This window comes from Gymnoscopelus microlampas, assembly GCF_963454915.1.
Source record: "Gymnoscopelus microlampas genome assembly, chromosome: 12".
Classification (NCBI taxonomy): domain Eukaryota; kingdom Metazoa; phylum Chordata; class Actinopteri; order Myctophiformes; family Myctophidae; genus Gymnoscopelus; species Gymnoscopelus microlampas.
Genome location: NC_139949.1, coordinates 32,041,235 through 32,057,934, shown reverse-complemented (window position 1 = coordinate 32,057,934; position 16,700 = coordinate 32,041,235). Strand labels below are relative to the sequence as shown.

Sequence of the window (16,700 nt, the reverse complement as noted above, 5' to 3'; positions counted from 1 at the left end):
AATGTCTCATACTGTATGAATTGCTTATTTCATGCTGAATTCAATGGTGATGTTTAATTGGTTAAATTAATCTCCCTATATAGAATTACAGTGGAATTGAACTAATAAACATAGTCCCAAAGCAAATACCACCTCATTACAAGGCATGACTACGTTAATGAGCAGATCCTACCCTTTGGTGTGAGAGGTAAAACCAGTTCTCTCCCCAAAATCTCTCTCTTGACAACTTTGCATGTGCTGTACAGAATCAGTGTACATGTAGCCGGTTGGACTAAACTCCATGTATCTACCTAAGCTTGATAGCTGACTCGGTTAGGCTGCACAAGCCCATCTGATTCTGAACTACAGTACAGCATTGGTTCAACAGTTGGAAGTGATTCAAATGTTACTATCCGCAACTGTGATCATGACGTAAGGTTGCTAGATACAGTACATGCATGCAACCCCCCTTTATCGAATGTCTGTGGATGTCATCGTATTTTTAATACACTTGACATGACAATAAAGTTGAACTTGAATCGTGTAGTCGATGAATTATTAAACAGATTGGTGGTGAATGTATTCCATCTATGGCATTTTGACATATTTCATCAGTAGTTTGCATATTCAAATCCTCTTCCCTTTGATTTTTTCTAATAAGATCAAAGGTTCCAAATGATGTGAGTTGAGGAAGGAATTATGTATAGTGTGCCAATTACCCGTTTAGAATCTCGGTTCAGTTCGTTTTTAGTACAGTAACATAAAATGTATAGGTTTTTTATTATGAACTTGCAATCAACAGTTTATAATTTTGTTCTAACGTTTTAAATTAAACATCATAATAATAATTATATATATATAATATATAATATATATAATATAATATATAATACCACTGCAAGTCCAATCAATAAAATAATAGAAAACAATAAAATAAACAAAATGAATTTTTAAAGAACTTTGCTTTCCCATTGCACATTCCTCTCTAAGGGCGTTAAAAACAAATCAACATTTCCATTGCACTTTACTCTAAAATGGGGTTAAAGGTTTAAGTGTGAGGATCAAGCACCACTCTAATCACAGCCAGTGCATTCACAACCACAGCAAGAGATGGGACAGTAAAGCCTGCAGCATAATACAGTACAAACAAAGCCAAACTTTTTTTCGGCTTGGACAGGGCTTCCCTAACCAAATAAAGTTTGCAAGGATATACAGGGTATATCCTCGTATCCTCGTATATATTGGGGTATACAGTGGAGCACTGTATACACTGCTGGAAAGGTGATATTACCACAGATATTCGCTGATGTGTTACCACTGTTTACACAGTGGTAACCAACCTTTTCAAGCCCATGAGCACTTTTTATTCCAATGTGTAAGCCGAGATCTACCAGTACAATATGTTCCAAAAAAAACATCATAAGTAAGACTTCATATTTACTTTTGCGATTTCTGACAGGCTCAATCTATCTGCATATACACCCACACAAAGGCTAGTAGTCTAAATATGAATTTAAAAAATGCTAAAATATTAGGAAACGTTTTTATAAAGTTTAATAAAGACCATTTTTAGGTTACGTTTTTAAACAATTTAAAACACAGGAACATGAAATAAAATGCTATTACAGATATCTTCTCTTCAATGGACAATATTGACTTTCTCATCAATTAATATTCACATTTATACATTCTGTTCAATTGTTGATTGATTTAGTTTTTTGTGACATCTGACAAAAAAGCATACACATGACCATATATTTGTACATATCTGTCAGTGCATTCGTCACCTCCTCTCCCAATACACAAATGTGTTTGTAATCGACTGTGACGGCTTTGAAGGTCGACATGTCGATTGTGATGATCAACCTCTGACGTGCTCAAGGCTAGTTAGAAAATCTTGAAGGTGTAAGAATTGCCAAATCGAATGTTGGCAATGCACTGCCAAAGTTGTTTGTCTCTTTGTATCATTTTGTTCTTACTGACCTGCCGAGGCTGAAAAAAAGTTCCAGTTCGTTTGGAGTATGCTGCAGCCTTAATTGTCACGGCAGAACTGAAATGATTTCCCGTTTCAACCATATCAAGAACTTGTTTAAAAGCTATCTACAAATAATATACAGTATGCAACTTGCTGTTTAGATGAGGTATTGCCACCACATCTACTACAAAATCTATAGAATTCCTTTTTTTCACATTTGCTATAACAAACTGGTCACACAAAACTGTGGGTTTAAACATTTATAATAATTACCACAATTGTGACATCATAGTGAAACCAAAACATCAAAAAGTGTACAGCACACATTTCAACTTCAACGTTATACTCAACGACACAACAGAAATAGATCTAATCCATACATTTTGACATGTTGGACATAACACAGGACCAATATTACTGAGGCAACAAAACCTACCGTACATTGTAAAATCCACATTGTTAATATACGGAGAGTGTACACACCTGGACCATGTACTGCAATGTGTATAAATTATTAAATCCTCGTTTTGCTTCAGTGCAAGTTAAATACTTTTCGCCCTCAAACAAATTAGTCATGAACCTTAGCCAAAGGGGTGGCATATATTTCCTGAACATACACATATATCAGATATTAATTTATAGCCACCATGTAATTCCATTTGACCCCATAAAAGACCCTCTAATTCCTCAAATTGATATAGCTTTACAGTTCAGAATGTTCTTTTTGCGTAGAGTCGTTGACTGATTTACTGTACTAGCCGCTCTGTTCTTTCTTAAAATGACCGACAGTGTAAAAACACAGCAGACAAATGGCGTAAATGATTCATCCCACTCTGGGATGCTTGGCAGTCTTTCAGAGCTCTGGCAATACCAACACCTTTTCCTCTGTGTGTTTTGACTGTACAGCTGGGAGACAGAGGTGGAGTAAATGCATCGCAATCTTTCCTATCTTCAACATTCACTCAAAGACGCACGCACCCCCCCCCCCCCCCCCACACACACACACACACACACACACACACACACACACACACACACACACACACACACACACACACACACACACACACACACATACAGCAGCTCACAGCGTTCTGAGTTTGTAGATCAGCTAGTTTCGATGTACAACTATGCAAGAAAGTAAAGTATATCAAGATCTTTACTTCAAGATTTCTTTAGTGTAGTTCAAAAGATTTCTTGAATTCGATGGAAATATTATTTAAACATATTTTTTAATGATTTAACAAAGATACATTATGTTTTCTAAAACATATATTTTTTTATATACATCCCACAGACCACCTGTAATTATACCATGGATCACTAGTGGTCCGTAGACCAGTAAGACCACTGGTTGAGAAACAGTGCTTTAACCCATTAAAACTGGGAAAACATCTGTGTCATTTTAAATCATCGTTGTTGGCTATTCAAAAATAGCAGATACACAAGCTGCGAGCTTGTACATCTGCTATTTTTGAAACATTTTTGAAAAATCTTGTGTGAGAACTACTGATTTAGAGGACATTCGTAGAATCGGCCTCAGGTCTTAATGGGCTAAAATTCTTCATTGATTGGTTCCATTCATACACACACCACACCACAAGCACTCAACCAGCTCCCATAACAACCACAAGGCTAAAGTGAATGGGAGTTTTGTTTACGAGGTCAGAGCCACAGCGTTTCTCCACTGTGTGTGCCAGGTGGTTTTATGAACACAGTAAGAACTGTGTATTTTATCTCCATGAATGGTTTGGGGTAACAGTATCCTGTAGACCTGTACAGCAAAAGTGTTTATCAAATTCTGATACACACTCTTCAGTTACATGTACTGTATTTCTATTGCATCGGAGGTCAACCTTATTATTGCCTAATCTTCAGGAGTCTAGCAACAGTGCTTCCACAAGTTCCACTGACCATAATTCACACAGCATCCATTTTCACACCAATCGGCAGCTTGGGTTGTCAGCAGTAGGGTTGCACATCTTATTTGTTTTATCTGATAACTGTGCTAAATCGGTTCTTTTAAAAAGGTGCCGGTGCCTAAACAGTGCCAGAACCGATACGATTCAATTGAAAAAAAAAGGTCAATGACATTATGCGGTGGACTGTAACAAAGTACATTTATTTGAGTACTAGTACTTAAAGGACGACTTCACCAATTTTCAACCTATCTTCATATAACTGGTCCTCACCAATGCTCATTATAATATGGTACCATTTTTGCTACTCTGTCTGTGTCTCAGAGGAGGGCTTTGGACCGCCCGCCTACCAGTGACATCACCGATTGGAAATGCAAGCTAATAGAAACTACAGGCTTTCTATTCCTGGGAAGTTAGCATGCTATAATGGAAGCCATTGTTCTCACGATAATAATAATCAAAACTAGAAAATATGCTCCTCGGAGCACAAGTCTCCGCCAGCAAATATTGGAATTTTGATGATAGTGTGTACGTCATGTCCCTTTTGCTAGTTTTGTCTGCCTCTTGGCAAGCCAACAAGTTTCATGAAGGCAATACGTTGACTTACCAACCTTTCCTCTAACGGGTGCAAATCCTGCAGTTCTCGGGGTATGGCGTCCAGTAATAAGTTGTTAGCCCAAGCCTGTGGAGGGAGTTTCCCCATTTTAATGGAGCGATGACATGTACAGTATCTATTGTTGCTGTGTACTTTGCAGGTTTTAACGTTCACAGGAGAAACAGACATAATTGGGTCCACTTTCTGACATCTTCTTTAAGAATGCGGCACCAGCTTCATCAGCTTGAACGTCTTCTTGTTCTTTAGCTGTTCTGTAGCATCTCTTCTTATTGGTGGTCTTTGTCTCTGTTTCTTAGCTTTGGCTCTTTGTCTCTGTTTCTTAGCTTTGGCTTTCTGCTAGCCAATCAAAGCACACCCTTTCAACATATTGTCACGTGTCACGTGAAGCTTGACCAATGTTAGCTTGGCTGGGGGGGGGGACACATCGAAAATCCAACGAAAACATACTCTCCGCCATGCCTTCGGCCCGGCGGAGACAACTAGGGGGGGGGGACACATCGAAAATCCAACGAAAACATACTCTCCGCCATGCCTTCGGCCCGGCGGAGACAATAAAAAATGAAGATCCTGCCTATGATGATGTCAGTGGTAGGCGGGTTACTGAAGTGTCCACAGCCCTATTATGAGACCGAGTAGATTTTTTTAATACCATTTTAACATGAGCATTGGTGAGGACCAATTATGTGAACATAGGTTGAAAATGGGTGAAGTCGTCCTTTAAGTACATTTTTACTCGAGTATTTGTATTTTTGATACTCACCCCACTACATTTGAAAATGCAAATTTCAAAGGCAAATATTGTACTTTTGATTCCACATTCTTAGAGCTTAGAAAGGGAAATGATGGATTAACCACTTAAACCCAATTTCAAATATAGGGAAAATAGCGTGTGTGTGTGTGTGTGTGTGTGTGTGTGTGTGTGTGTGTGTGTGTGTGTGTGTGTGTGTGTGTGTGTGTGTGTGTGTGTGTGTGTGTGTGTGTGTGTGTGTGTGTGTGTGTGTGTGTGTGTGTGTGTGTGTGTGTGTGTGCTCTCATTTCTAAAGAAAGTGTACGGTAGGACTTAGCCTAAGGCTCAGCAGTAAAAAGTGGGGTATTTGTTTTTTTTTGCTCAGTTGACGCAGACTTCTCCTTTTGCACCTGCAGTATAAACATGAGATGTGCAAATATTCTTATTTTCTATAGTTTGCAGAAAGGCAGAATGTGCAAAGCAATGTTGACAATCTGCCAGTAGTGTAATTATGCTGCCATATTATTTTTCAAGTATTTGCTAATACATTCAATTAGAGGATTAGCAAAATACCTACCGTACCGTCGCTGTCGGGTAGAAACCTTGTGTATGTCCGAAACCGTGACTTTTCAGGAAATTGAAATCTGTGTTCCAATGGATCCATTATATTGTTGTATTATTTAGTCTCAGGCTCTTGCTAATACTTTTCATTGGTTCAATATTAAAAAATACCCACAGACAGAATTAACCACTTGAACGCATTGTGAGCTACTTCGTCGTACAACAGAGTCCTGCTATTGTACAACAAAGTTGGGCATTCATTTGTGAAAAACATAACTTGAAATATGGAGATACAAGGTTACTTACTGCCCGACAGCGACACTATTGAGTTCCATGTGTATTTCAGTGTGAGGGAGTTTTCCATCTTGCCCGTGTGTGTGTGTGTGTGTGTGTGTCTCTCTCTCTCTCTCTCTCTCTCTCTCTCTCTCTCTCTCTCTCTCTCTCTCTCTCTCTCTCTCTCTCTCTCTCTCTCTCTCTCTCTCTCTCTCTCTCTCTCTCTCTCTCTCTCTCTCTCACTCTCTCACTCTCACTCTCACTCTCACACACACACACACACACACACACACACACACAGTGCATACTCCATGTGCCTGAAGCAGCAAGTGAACTCCCACACGCTGACACCCAAACCCAGCCCCAAGCCCCTTGTCTCCTGGTTTTAAACCCATGACAAGGAGCCCTGTCCTGGAATATTATCAAAGAGCCAGAACTGTGAGCATGATGTAGGTGTGTGACTCACCCCTGGGACTGTGTCCCAGCATGATGCTTGATGGGCCAATTCGCTGGAAGTGGCAACAGCCTCTTGTGGAGGGAACTGAGGACAGGGAGAGCTTCTGTTGCGTCTGGGGTCTTCGCAGAATGTACTCTCAAGTACTGTACATAATTGTACACAATTTTTAGGTTCTTTTACTTAACTGGAGTATTTCCAATTTTACATCTCAGAGACAAATATTGTACTTTTACTCCACTACTGCTAATTATTTGAAAACGTTAGTTGCTTTGTAGATTTTTATTATTATTACAAAACATACATTAACCTCTTTAGCCCTATATACATTTCGCCCATTTGAAAATAGCGGATCTACAAGCTCACAATGCGTCGCATGGTGACACATTGTGAGCTTGTAGATTTGCTATTTTCAAAGGATTTTTATTAATTTGAAAACTTGTGAAATGGGACATTCTGCATAATGAGTACTTTCTACTTTTGGTACTTTTAAGTACATTTTGATACCAATACTTTTGTACTTTTACTTTTTTTTAAAGTAAATTTTGAATTCTGGACTTATACTTTTTCTACATTGTACTATTTCTACATTGCAGTATTGATACTTTTACTTAAGTAAAACAATTGAGTGCTTTTTCCACCACTGGAATTATATCATATTTTGTGCCCCGGCTGGGCAGACCTGCGAGGGCCTCAGTGGTGCGTTGGAGAGATGTTCTTGTCCCAGCCCCTGGCCCCCACTCCACACCACCCCTTTCGTTGATAGCTGCTGTGTAATGACACAGTGATGTTAGGGGTGGTAAAGAGGCAGTGACAAGCTACAAAGTGGCACTACTGTAGCAAAGAGGGAACTGAGCGCTTCAGTGGGACTGCTTTAATCCACTGAGCCAGCAAGACGGCCACTTTTCATACACCACCAGTTAAAATATTATTCTAACACAGCAAACCTCATAGATATGAACTCTTACTTTTTAGTTTCAACTCAGCAACTTGTTTCTGCCATGAAGAGTGTGTGTGTGTGTGTGTGTGTGTGTGTGTGTGTGTGTGTGTGTGTGTGTGTGTGTGTGTGTGTGTGTGTGTGTGTGTGTGTGTGTGTGTGTGTGTGTGTGTGTGTGTGTGTGTGTGTGTGTGTGTGTGTGTGTGTGTGTGTGTGCGTGTGTGTGTGCATGTGAACGTGCGTACGTGTGTGAATACAGCAATGTACACCCCTGGTCTGTCAGAATTGCAGAGTGGTCTATTTGTATGGATGCTGGGCTTTGCTTGGGCTGAGGGGAACACGGTGCCGGTGCTGCAGCCTGTCTTGTGTAGCAGGCCGGGGTGACATGTGAAAAGGCAGTATCTGCGAAAAAACCCTGCCTAAGTGGAGGCAGTATGCAGAAGCCGGCAGGAGCCAGGAGGCAAACAGACAAACAGATGGACAGGCTTATGGCCAAACAATGCAGCGGAGCAGATAGATTGTTCAGCATGGTGAACAGACTCGGCCTACCAAACAACAGCCGATAGACTCAATGCCTGTCAGCCCGACTCCTGTTTCCGTATAATCTGTAAGGATAGGATAGATATGTGGTTAATGGGACTATTCACCCAGCCTCCTCTGCTCCGCGTCTCATCCCTTGTTCCTTATGCGTTTCGTGGAAGGAGGGGAACACTGTCTGTCTCCAGCCATGGGGTAAATGTGTGTTGTTGTGAGTGAGCCTGTGATGAAGTGAGTGAGCGCCAAAAAAGGAACGCATGTATGGAAAAGAGGAGTTTTCTCTTTTGACTTTAAAACACACTACCACTTTGGAAGTGAAGAAAAAAGTTCATGTGTTTTCCTGGATAAATTGTGTAATGGAGAGAAATAGTTGTTTGGGTTGAGCTGGAGGAAGGTACTGAACATACTGCCACATGGAGGAGGTCGTACATGCTTAGGAACCCTTCTCCTGCGAAGGGTTACCGACATGGTTTCTCTTTGAGAGAATTTATGTATTTCCTCCAGGTATTTGGCACGTGCTCACTGGAGCCATAACCCCCCTGGGGGGAGGGTTTGCAAAAGGAACATGATTTTAACTTTTACTCTGTGGCTTTCCTCTCAGATTCGAGGTGCCTAGCTGTTGTATGAAAATCAAACGCAATACCACCTCAAAGAAAGAGCGAAAACATTCCTGTCAGATCTGTCAGTATGAGTCTAATTCTTTTCTCTTTTTCTTTTTTGTCTGATTTTGTTTGTGTGCCTGTCTGTCCATTGTGTGTGTGTGTGTGTGTGTGTGTGTGTGTGTGTGTGTGTGTGTGTGTGTGTGTGTGTGTGTGTGTGTGTGTGTCTACGTAGGTAGAATGTAAGAAGGCCCAGCCCAAGGAGGTGATGTTCCCACCGGGCACACGAGGACGTGCACGAGGGCTCCCCTACACCATGGATGCCTTCATGCTAGGGATGGGCATGCTGAGTGAGTACAACACAAACACAGCCCCTCCAATCAGCAATGTACATACCAATGTCATTAGCCCTTCAAATAACGAGGTGTGAGTATACCCACAACTGATCAACTTTTGCATGTCACGGATCGCCAAATTCACTTTCATTGGTTCATGGGACAACCATTTCAAATCCTGTCCTAAGAACCCTGAGATGAAAACATGTTTTGGTTTAAATTTGATTGAAATTTTAAATGGATCTCAATATGAATCACAAGAGAAACTGATTCATAATGGTGATTCATAATGTTTTAACATACTGTTAGAATAGTCCTTCATTAATGTTTTTGTAATCTAATTTTAAGTGAATTGAAGTATAGCTAAATTGGTCTGCTCATTTGGCTGAGGACACCCTGGAACCTCCTCAAAGACTGTGCTCTAGGATATTTTTTCTGCCAGAGAAGTGTTTGGATGCGCTTTATTTTGCTGTACAAATCGTGCCATTTCCTGGTGCTTCTATTACCATTGCCTGTTTGTATCCATGCATGTATGCATACATGCATACAGTACTACAACTGCTGTACATGTCTCATGCTCAACAATGGTGGTTTTGCACCAGCATGATCATGCTGGGATTTCATACCGTAGAATAAGTATATGCAGCATAACAAACACATGCGTATTGCACAACAAAACTAATTCAAACTCTGGTCTAGACAGGCCCATTAGGTGGCTGCTTCCCCTAATTAGGCTGCGTCAAGGTGTGCCATCAGTGGCCACAGTGGTCTATTTCTGGTCCAGTCTGGTATGGGCTGCCCCTGGGCATAAAGGAGCAGACCAGGACATTAGCAGGCTAAATGAAGAGGAAAATTGGTGTAATGTCATATTAAGGATTCATCACTGTGGCCCTCCCCCTCCCCTCACCTCAACGGGTAATGACAGGGACATGCATGTCAGGGAGAGATCTCATCTATGGGGACCTCAGCTGCTGGCAAACCACCCCCACCCCATCCTCATTACCGCCCAGCCCATGCCTCTGGCTCTCTTTGTTTTATGATCCAACTGTATGATTTTTTCTCCTGTGTTCATTTTTCTTTTGCACACGTCCTCTCCATCCATCTATCTTCATTATCAATCTATCTATCAAGTGGAACAAAATTGTTTGTGCTTGTTTATGTATATAAACTTATAGTATGTACTATAGTATGTATTTAATGATCTTAACATACTTGCCCATCTAAATTTCTACTTGGTGGTACCGTTGCTGGCAGTGCAGCATGTAGATTTCTCTCATTATATTATTATTATACTTTTTCATATCCATTAGCTGTTGATTGTGTATAAAACACAACAGTAACATCATGTTGTAATATTATCTATAAATCAATCATTATATTTAATTGTAGTTGAGAATTGGCTCCAAGTTCCAACAATTAGCCGAACTTATTTGAAGCATGGACTGGTAAAAGCAATATGGCAGAAACTGATGAAATCAATCAATAGTCCTTTCAGATCAAACATGTTCAGAAGGGCTCCAGAATTCCCACCAATAGCACTGGTGCAGTACTGTCCCTTTAAGCATGAAACTCTGTGTTGCCTGCGAATGACATCATCTGAGACCTCGCAGATCTACAAGCAAACAACGCATCACATCACATCAACTTGCATGTCAGTTTGTAGATCTGTTTTTTCTTTTCTTTTCTTTTTTTTGGGGGAGGGGGGGGGGCTGTGTGTGTGTGTGCGTGGACTGTATCCTCGCACACAACCTGATCAAATGAAATGCTGTGAACGTGCGCACGCCAATTGGCTGAATTCAAAAACTTTATTAGACAATCAATATGTTAGTTTTGTGTGCACCAGTGATTTGATTTTAGTAACGAGTCGTTCCTTGAGACATTACATGACGTTACGTCAGTCGCTTTGAAGAAAATGACTATTAAGCGTGTTTCATCAATGTACTGACTGTACAGTGCAGCAGGGAGAGACAAGCCTAATGATCGTCATGCACTTGCACAAATGCGATCAGGTGAAATGTAAACTGGCACACTTTTGGTGGCAGTCTGAAGCCCTGCTCAGGCATAGAGGTTCAGAAAAGGCAGAGACAGCGGCAGCTTGCAACTGATGATGGGAGAAATCGAGAACGAAAACAAAATACAACATTAGACTCAATTGGTATACTTGCCCGGCCGGGCAGGTCTATACAGTTTTCACTTGCTCGTAGGTTTGTTGTTTCTTTCTGGGTTTTTTACCAGCCCCGGGCATCCGTTCACCTTACACTATATATTGTGAGCGACAGCATGACTGTTAATGGTAAAAAGAAGTGGTAGATGAGACTTGTTGCTCACTATGTGTGCTCCCTTTGTGTTTTTCCTAATCCCATCTCATTAAACTAACACAGTCAACTTCTGTGAATATACTATGAACTAACATCCCAGCAGCACAGAGGACAACCTTCTCTCCCTCCACTGGGAGAAGGCAGTGAAGTGCTCATGTGAGAATAATAACACCAACTTGTTAAATGCTCTTATCTTAATGAAATTTGAAAAAAAGCACAGCAAAACATTCCTTTATATAATTTGCTTTTGAAGAAAAAAAAAAGAAAGGCACCCCAGGCTCATCATTTAACGCGCATGCTTCTTTTTATGCCCAATCTCATTAAAGCCATCCCTAGCTCCTTTGTTTACTGCCTCTAATCGAGGCATTTATCTTTATTGTATTGTGCCCCATGTATGTTTGCTGAAATTAATACGCATTTGAGCCTGGGCGAGGTATGGGTGTAGCAGATGGATAATTGATTTTAAAGTGAATCAGAACTGTTGAGCCATAAAATAGGTACATTAGCATGCATATTAATGAGGCAAATGCGAGGGTTAAGAGGCAACGGGCCAGATACACTGGCAGCCTTTATTTACTGAAATGGTTCTTCTCCTCCCGTCTATGCTCATCTCATCTGTCTTTTCCTCTTCTCTTCTCTGTTTGTTTTTGTTATTGTCTAATCCCATTTTCCTCCATCCTCTCACTCACGGATAGAAAGTAAAAATGTGCACAATATAATCTTCAGTGTTCATTTAAAAGTTATATAGGGTTAGGTAACATTTAACATTTTTATGAAAACAAATAATAAAGAAAACAATGCATCCACAGAGCTTTAAAAAAATGTGTGGAATAAAACTATTGCTTCTCCCCAAACATAATTAATATGATGTGAAATAATAATTAAAATATTTTTTTACGGACCATATACAGTATTAGTGTTTTGTTTACCTCGGTAAGCCTTAGCTGACAGCCGCAATAGGTCGATACGCGTTGGTCATAATTAGTTGCCTTGCTCAAAATACATCCTATTTTTTCACAAAATACATCCTATTTTTTCACCAAAAACGGAGTGCCTTGGAATTATTTTCTTTGCAAGTCTGCAGTCCACACCTTTTGGGAGTTAAGCGGTACTTCTTTGAAAACCCCTTTTTTTGCGTTCTTGGGTAAGGTACATTTTACCCTAAATATTTTCTTGAAAGGCAGTCATTGCATTACAGTGTTGCAGACTAAATGGTTGCTGGCTTTGCTGCCTTATAGACGTGACAGGGAAACAGCTAACCATTCAACAGAGGTGTTAAATTAACACTAAGGATTGTAAAGTGTATACTGTATGTGCACACACACTAATGTTACTGTATGATTTCTGACTCCAGAGTGTGTGTGTGTGTGTGTGTGTGTGTGTGTGTGTGTGTGTGTGTGTGTGTGTGTGTGTGTGTGTGTGTGTGTGTGTGTGTGTGTGTGTGTATGTGCACATGCACATTAGGTACATATTTTGTCTGACTCTGAGAATGCTTGTTAGAGACATGAAGTTGCTATGATTCAGTGATCCTCTACTTTTACTATACATCTAGTGGTCCCAGTGACATGATGGATAAGGAAAAAAATACATGAGTATATCACTTCATATACAGAACATCCTCTGATGTTATATAACATCTGGTGGTCTATCGCTCAGATATGTCATGATCCCACTGTTGCATCTTCTTGCAATATACTATATGTAAGCCAACAACAGGGAATTTGTGATGGCTACAATATGATTTTGTGCGATATCTCCATTGGGACACAAAGACAGAGAGAGAGAGAGAGAGAGAGGATCATTACAGCACCATGGACAGCGACACAGTGGGCTTACTGTTCACCACAAGGTAGTTAGTTATTAAGTAGATGCACATGCAGAGTTTGAATCGGTAACAATGTTTTGTTCTCCTCTTCCAGTTTTTTTTAAAATTTTTAGTCAGTAGCAATAGAGAAATGCATCCAAATGTCAGACCTGCCTCCTGGCTTCACTTTTGTATTGCAATAATCGCCAGCTTCGATCCTCTTTTCAAACTTGTCTGTGGACTCCATGCTGTTGTACTACATTCTGCAACAGTGCTCCACCCACACTGTTGCATGCTTCAAGTGCGCCACATCAGGTGCAGGACGCATGTTGTTGTTTTTTTGACCGGACATTCCCACTTGCAGCAACTTCAAGATTTCCATGGGCTTCCCACGGGATCCCAGTCCCAATGCAGGGCTCTAGGGTATACTTCTTTACCTCACCGTGTGGTGTTTCAGTTTGAATGTACCTCTTTACGGTAAAGAGGTACAGTCAGACTGAAACACCACACGGTGAGGTAAATTACCTCACCGTGTAGTGTTTCAGTCTGAATGTACCTCTTTACCTCGCCGTGTGGTGTTTCAGTCTGTGTGTACCTCTTTACCTCACCGTGTGGTGTTTCATTCTGAATGTACCTCTTTACCTCACCGTGTGGTGTTTCGGTCTGAATGTACCTCTTTACCTCACCGTGTGGTGTTTTCAGTCTGAATGTACCTCTTTACCTCACCGTGTGGTGTTTCAGTCTGAATGTACCTCTTTACCTCACCGTGTAGTGTTTCAGTCTGAATGTACCTCTTTACCTCACCGTGTGGTGTTTCAGTCTGAATGTACCTCTTTACCTCACCGTGTGGTGTTTCATTCTGAATGTACCTCTTTACTAGCCTGGTAAACCCTCCCTCCGGAAATCTCATTTCCATTCTATTTCTGTAAGGAGTCTGGTCTGAAACGCCTTTCTCCAATAATCGCTCTGCTCGCCGAGCCGACGAGCCTATCAGCGTCGTCGCTCATTGTTCTGTGATTGACAGCGACAGTTGGCCAATCAGGTGGCGAGTTCGAGTGAGCCCGAATGAACCCGAGTGCAGCCTGAGAGCCGCCGACAAAAGACGAACGGCAGCCATTGTTGTTTGTCCGAGTGCCTTCACTTCTTACTTTCAGTTTTATAACGCTTTCAAACTTCTTTTTTGAGGCACGGAATTTACTTATAAGATATCGTTTGGATAGAATTTAGTTGTTTAACTTCATATATGTGGTCAATTAATCATGACAGAGCCTATTTAAAAATATAAATTTAGAGAACCGGCAGGGGCGGGGAGTGACACGCATGTATCCCAATAAGGCAACCTATTTTCGGCATGGCCGTCCCAAAAGTCCCGTTGCGTCACATAGTCTGGAGCTCGTCAATATGAACTGCTCATTGGCTGAAGGGGAAAACGATCATTGGTTGAAGGGGTTGTCAGTCAACGGTATTACTCCCGCCCAACTCCAGCCCACAGCGATTATTGCAGAAAGGCGTTTCAGACCAGACTCCTTACAGAAATAGAATGGAAATGAGATTTCCGGAGGGAGGGTTTACCAGGCTACCTCTTTACCTCACCGTGTGGTGTTTCAGTCTGAATGTACCTCTTTACCTCGCCGTGTGGTGTTTCAGTCTGTGTGTACCTCTTTACCTCACCGTGTGGTGTTTTCAGTCTGAATGTACCTCTTTACCTCACCGTGTGGTGTTTTCAGTCTGAATGTACCTCTTTACCTCACCGTGTGGTGTTTTCAGTCTGTGTGTACCTCTTTACCTCACCGTGTGGTGTTTCGGTCTGTGTGTACCTCTTTACCTCATCCTGTGTCAGTGTGGAAGAGAGGGGACAAAACTCCTGGGAGAAGCATTTTTACATATTTTGGGTTCGGGAATAAATTGAGCTTTTTCATTGGCAGCAAGCACTGGGTATGTATTACCCGTGTCAACCTTTCAAATTGCACCTGGCAAAGGCTCCGAGGCATATATTGTAGCAGGGGCAAACACCATTATTATAGTGAGGTGTATCTGTGGACTTCAAAGCAGCTATCATTAAATGATCTGTCATTAAATGATACTGGAAGTAGCTCAAAACAGCATTAATACAACTCATGCTTGTGAATGTACAGTAGTGTGGTTGATATCTTTTCATGGTTACAGTAATTGTACAACTTGGAACTGACAAATCTCTCCAGTAGTTGTGTTTCATCTCTGCCACAGAGCACCATTAATTTGTAATGTCTGCGGGCGAATGCGCTCGGAAATTAACAATGCAGACATTCAGATAGGAAAATCATGGCAACCAGTTTATCAGGCTAGACGCTATCCTAATTATCCTTTTCTGTTACCAAGGTGTCGCTTATAAACTAAAAATAGTGTCTTGACCTGAAGGATTTCCCCTTTATTAAAATGTTTTTCTCAGTCTTTGGATGAAGGTCGTTAAGGGCTTGATTAATACATGAAGGCTGAAAAAAGTCCTATTCTAATGCACTAATTAGAGATTGAACTCTGAGGGTGCTTGACTACACAATCGCTGACTCACTCTATTTTTATTTGCCTGGCCCCTCAAAGGTGAGCTGTCTAGAGGAGGGTCTGTCTGTCTGTCTGTCTTTCTGTGTGTCCGGAGCTAATCTCGGAAACCGCTGGACCGATCAGCGCCACATTTCTTGTGCAAAATGCTAGTAGGCCACAGATATATTGTACCTCCCACTATTTATTTATTTATGTATTTATTTATTTTCAAATATATTATTGTCCATACTAATTGGGGGGGCTCTGATCGTGCTGAAATCTTGCCCAGATTTTGAGTTATACGTCATGGATATGTCATAGATGACTGTCGTCGGCCTGGGTCGCGGGTTCGACTCCCGTTCTCGACGACCTTTGCTGCGTGTCACCCCCCCATCTCTCTCCCCATTTCCTGTCACCCTACTTTCCCTATCCCTCTCTAAATAAAGGCATAACAATCCCCCCAAAAAATGTTTTTTACAAAAATGACTGTCGTCATAGATGACTGACATCACAGGCTGGCCACATGAACTCCAAGATCCACACTGGAGCCATGCAGATCCCAAGATCCACATAAGTCAGGTTTTTGACCCTCCCATTCACCCATCCATCCATCCATCCATCCATCCATCCATCCATCCATCCATCCATCCATCCATCCATCCATTCATTCATTCATTCATTCATTCATTCATTCAGTCACTCCCTCCCTTTCTCCCCTCTTTTCAAATACTTTGTTATGCCTGTGTGTCCCACTGTGTAGCTCACACACTGTCTCTCAGTATATCGGCCACAGCTGTTTCAGTGGGAGAACTGTGCAGATAATTAACTGGCCTGTGGATGTAATACGCAGTCTGACAGCAGATGAACAATAAATGTGCTGCCCTTAACTTTGGTCTGAGGACACAATGGCCGCCACGGCCCACAGTGCACCACTCTGCCCACACAGCAATAGCACACCTACTGTATTAGTCAGACCTAGTCAACCACAGGGACCTGAGGCTGCAGGTGTGTGTGTGTGTGTGTGTGTGTGTGTGTGTGTGTGTGTGTGTGTGTGTGTGTGTGTGTGTGTGTGTGTGTGTGTGTGTGTGTGTGTGTGTGTGTGTGTGTGTGTGTGTGTGTGTGTGTGTGTGGTGGTGCATGCACTCTCTC

General features: G+C 41.4%; 1 protein-coding gene across 7 annotated transcripts in view; it reads left to right on the top strand.

Moving 5' to 3' along the window:
• The window catches only part of LOC311057925 (RNA-binding protein Musashi homolog 2-like), a 266,036-nt gene that overhangs the window by 201,817 nt on the left and 47,519 nt on the right, over window positions 1-16,700 (top strand). For all 7 annotated transcript variants that reach the window (XM_084075126.1, XM_084075124.1, XM_084075125.1 and 4 more), the window contains one exon: window positions 8,813-8,927. In XM_084075126.1, coding sequence (XP_083931252.1) covers window positions 8,813-8,927 — 115 coding nt within the window. The remainder of the gene's footprint in view (window positions 1-8,812; window positions 8,928-16,700) is intronic.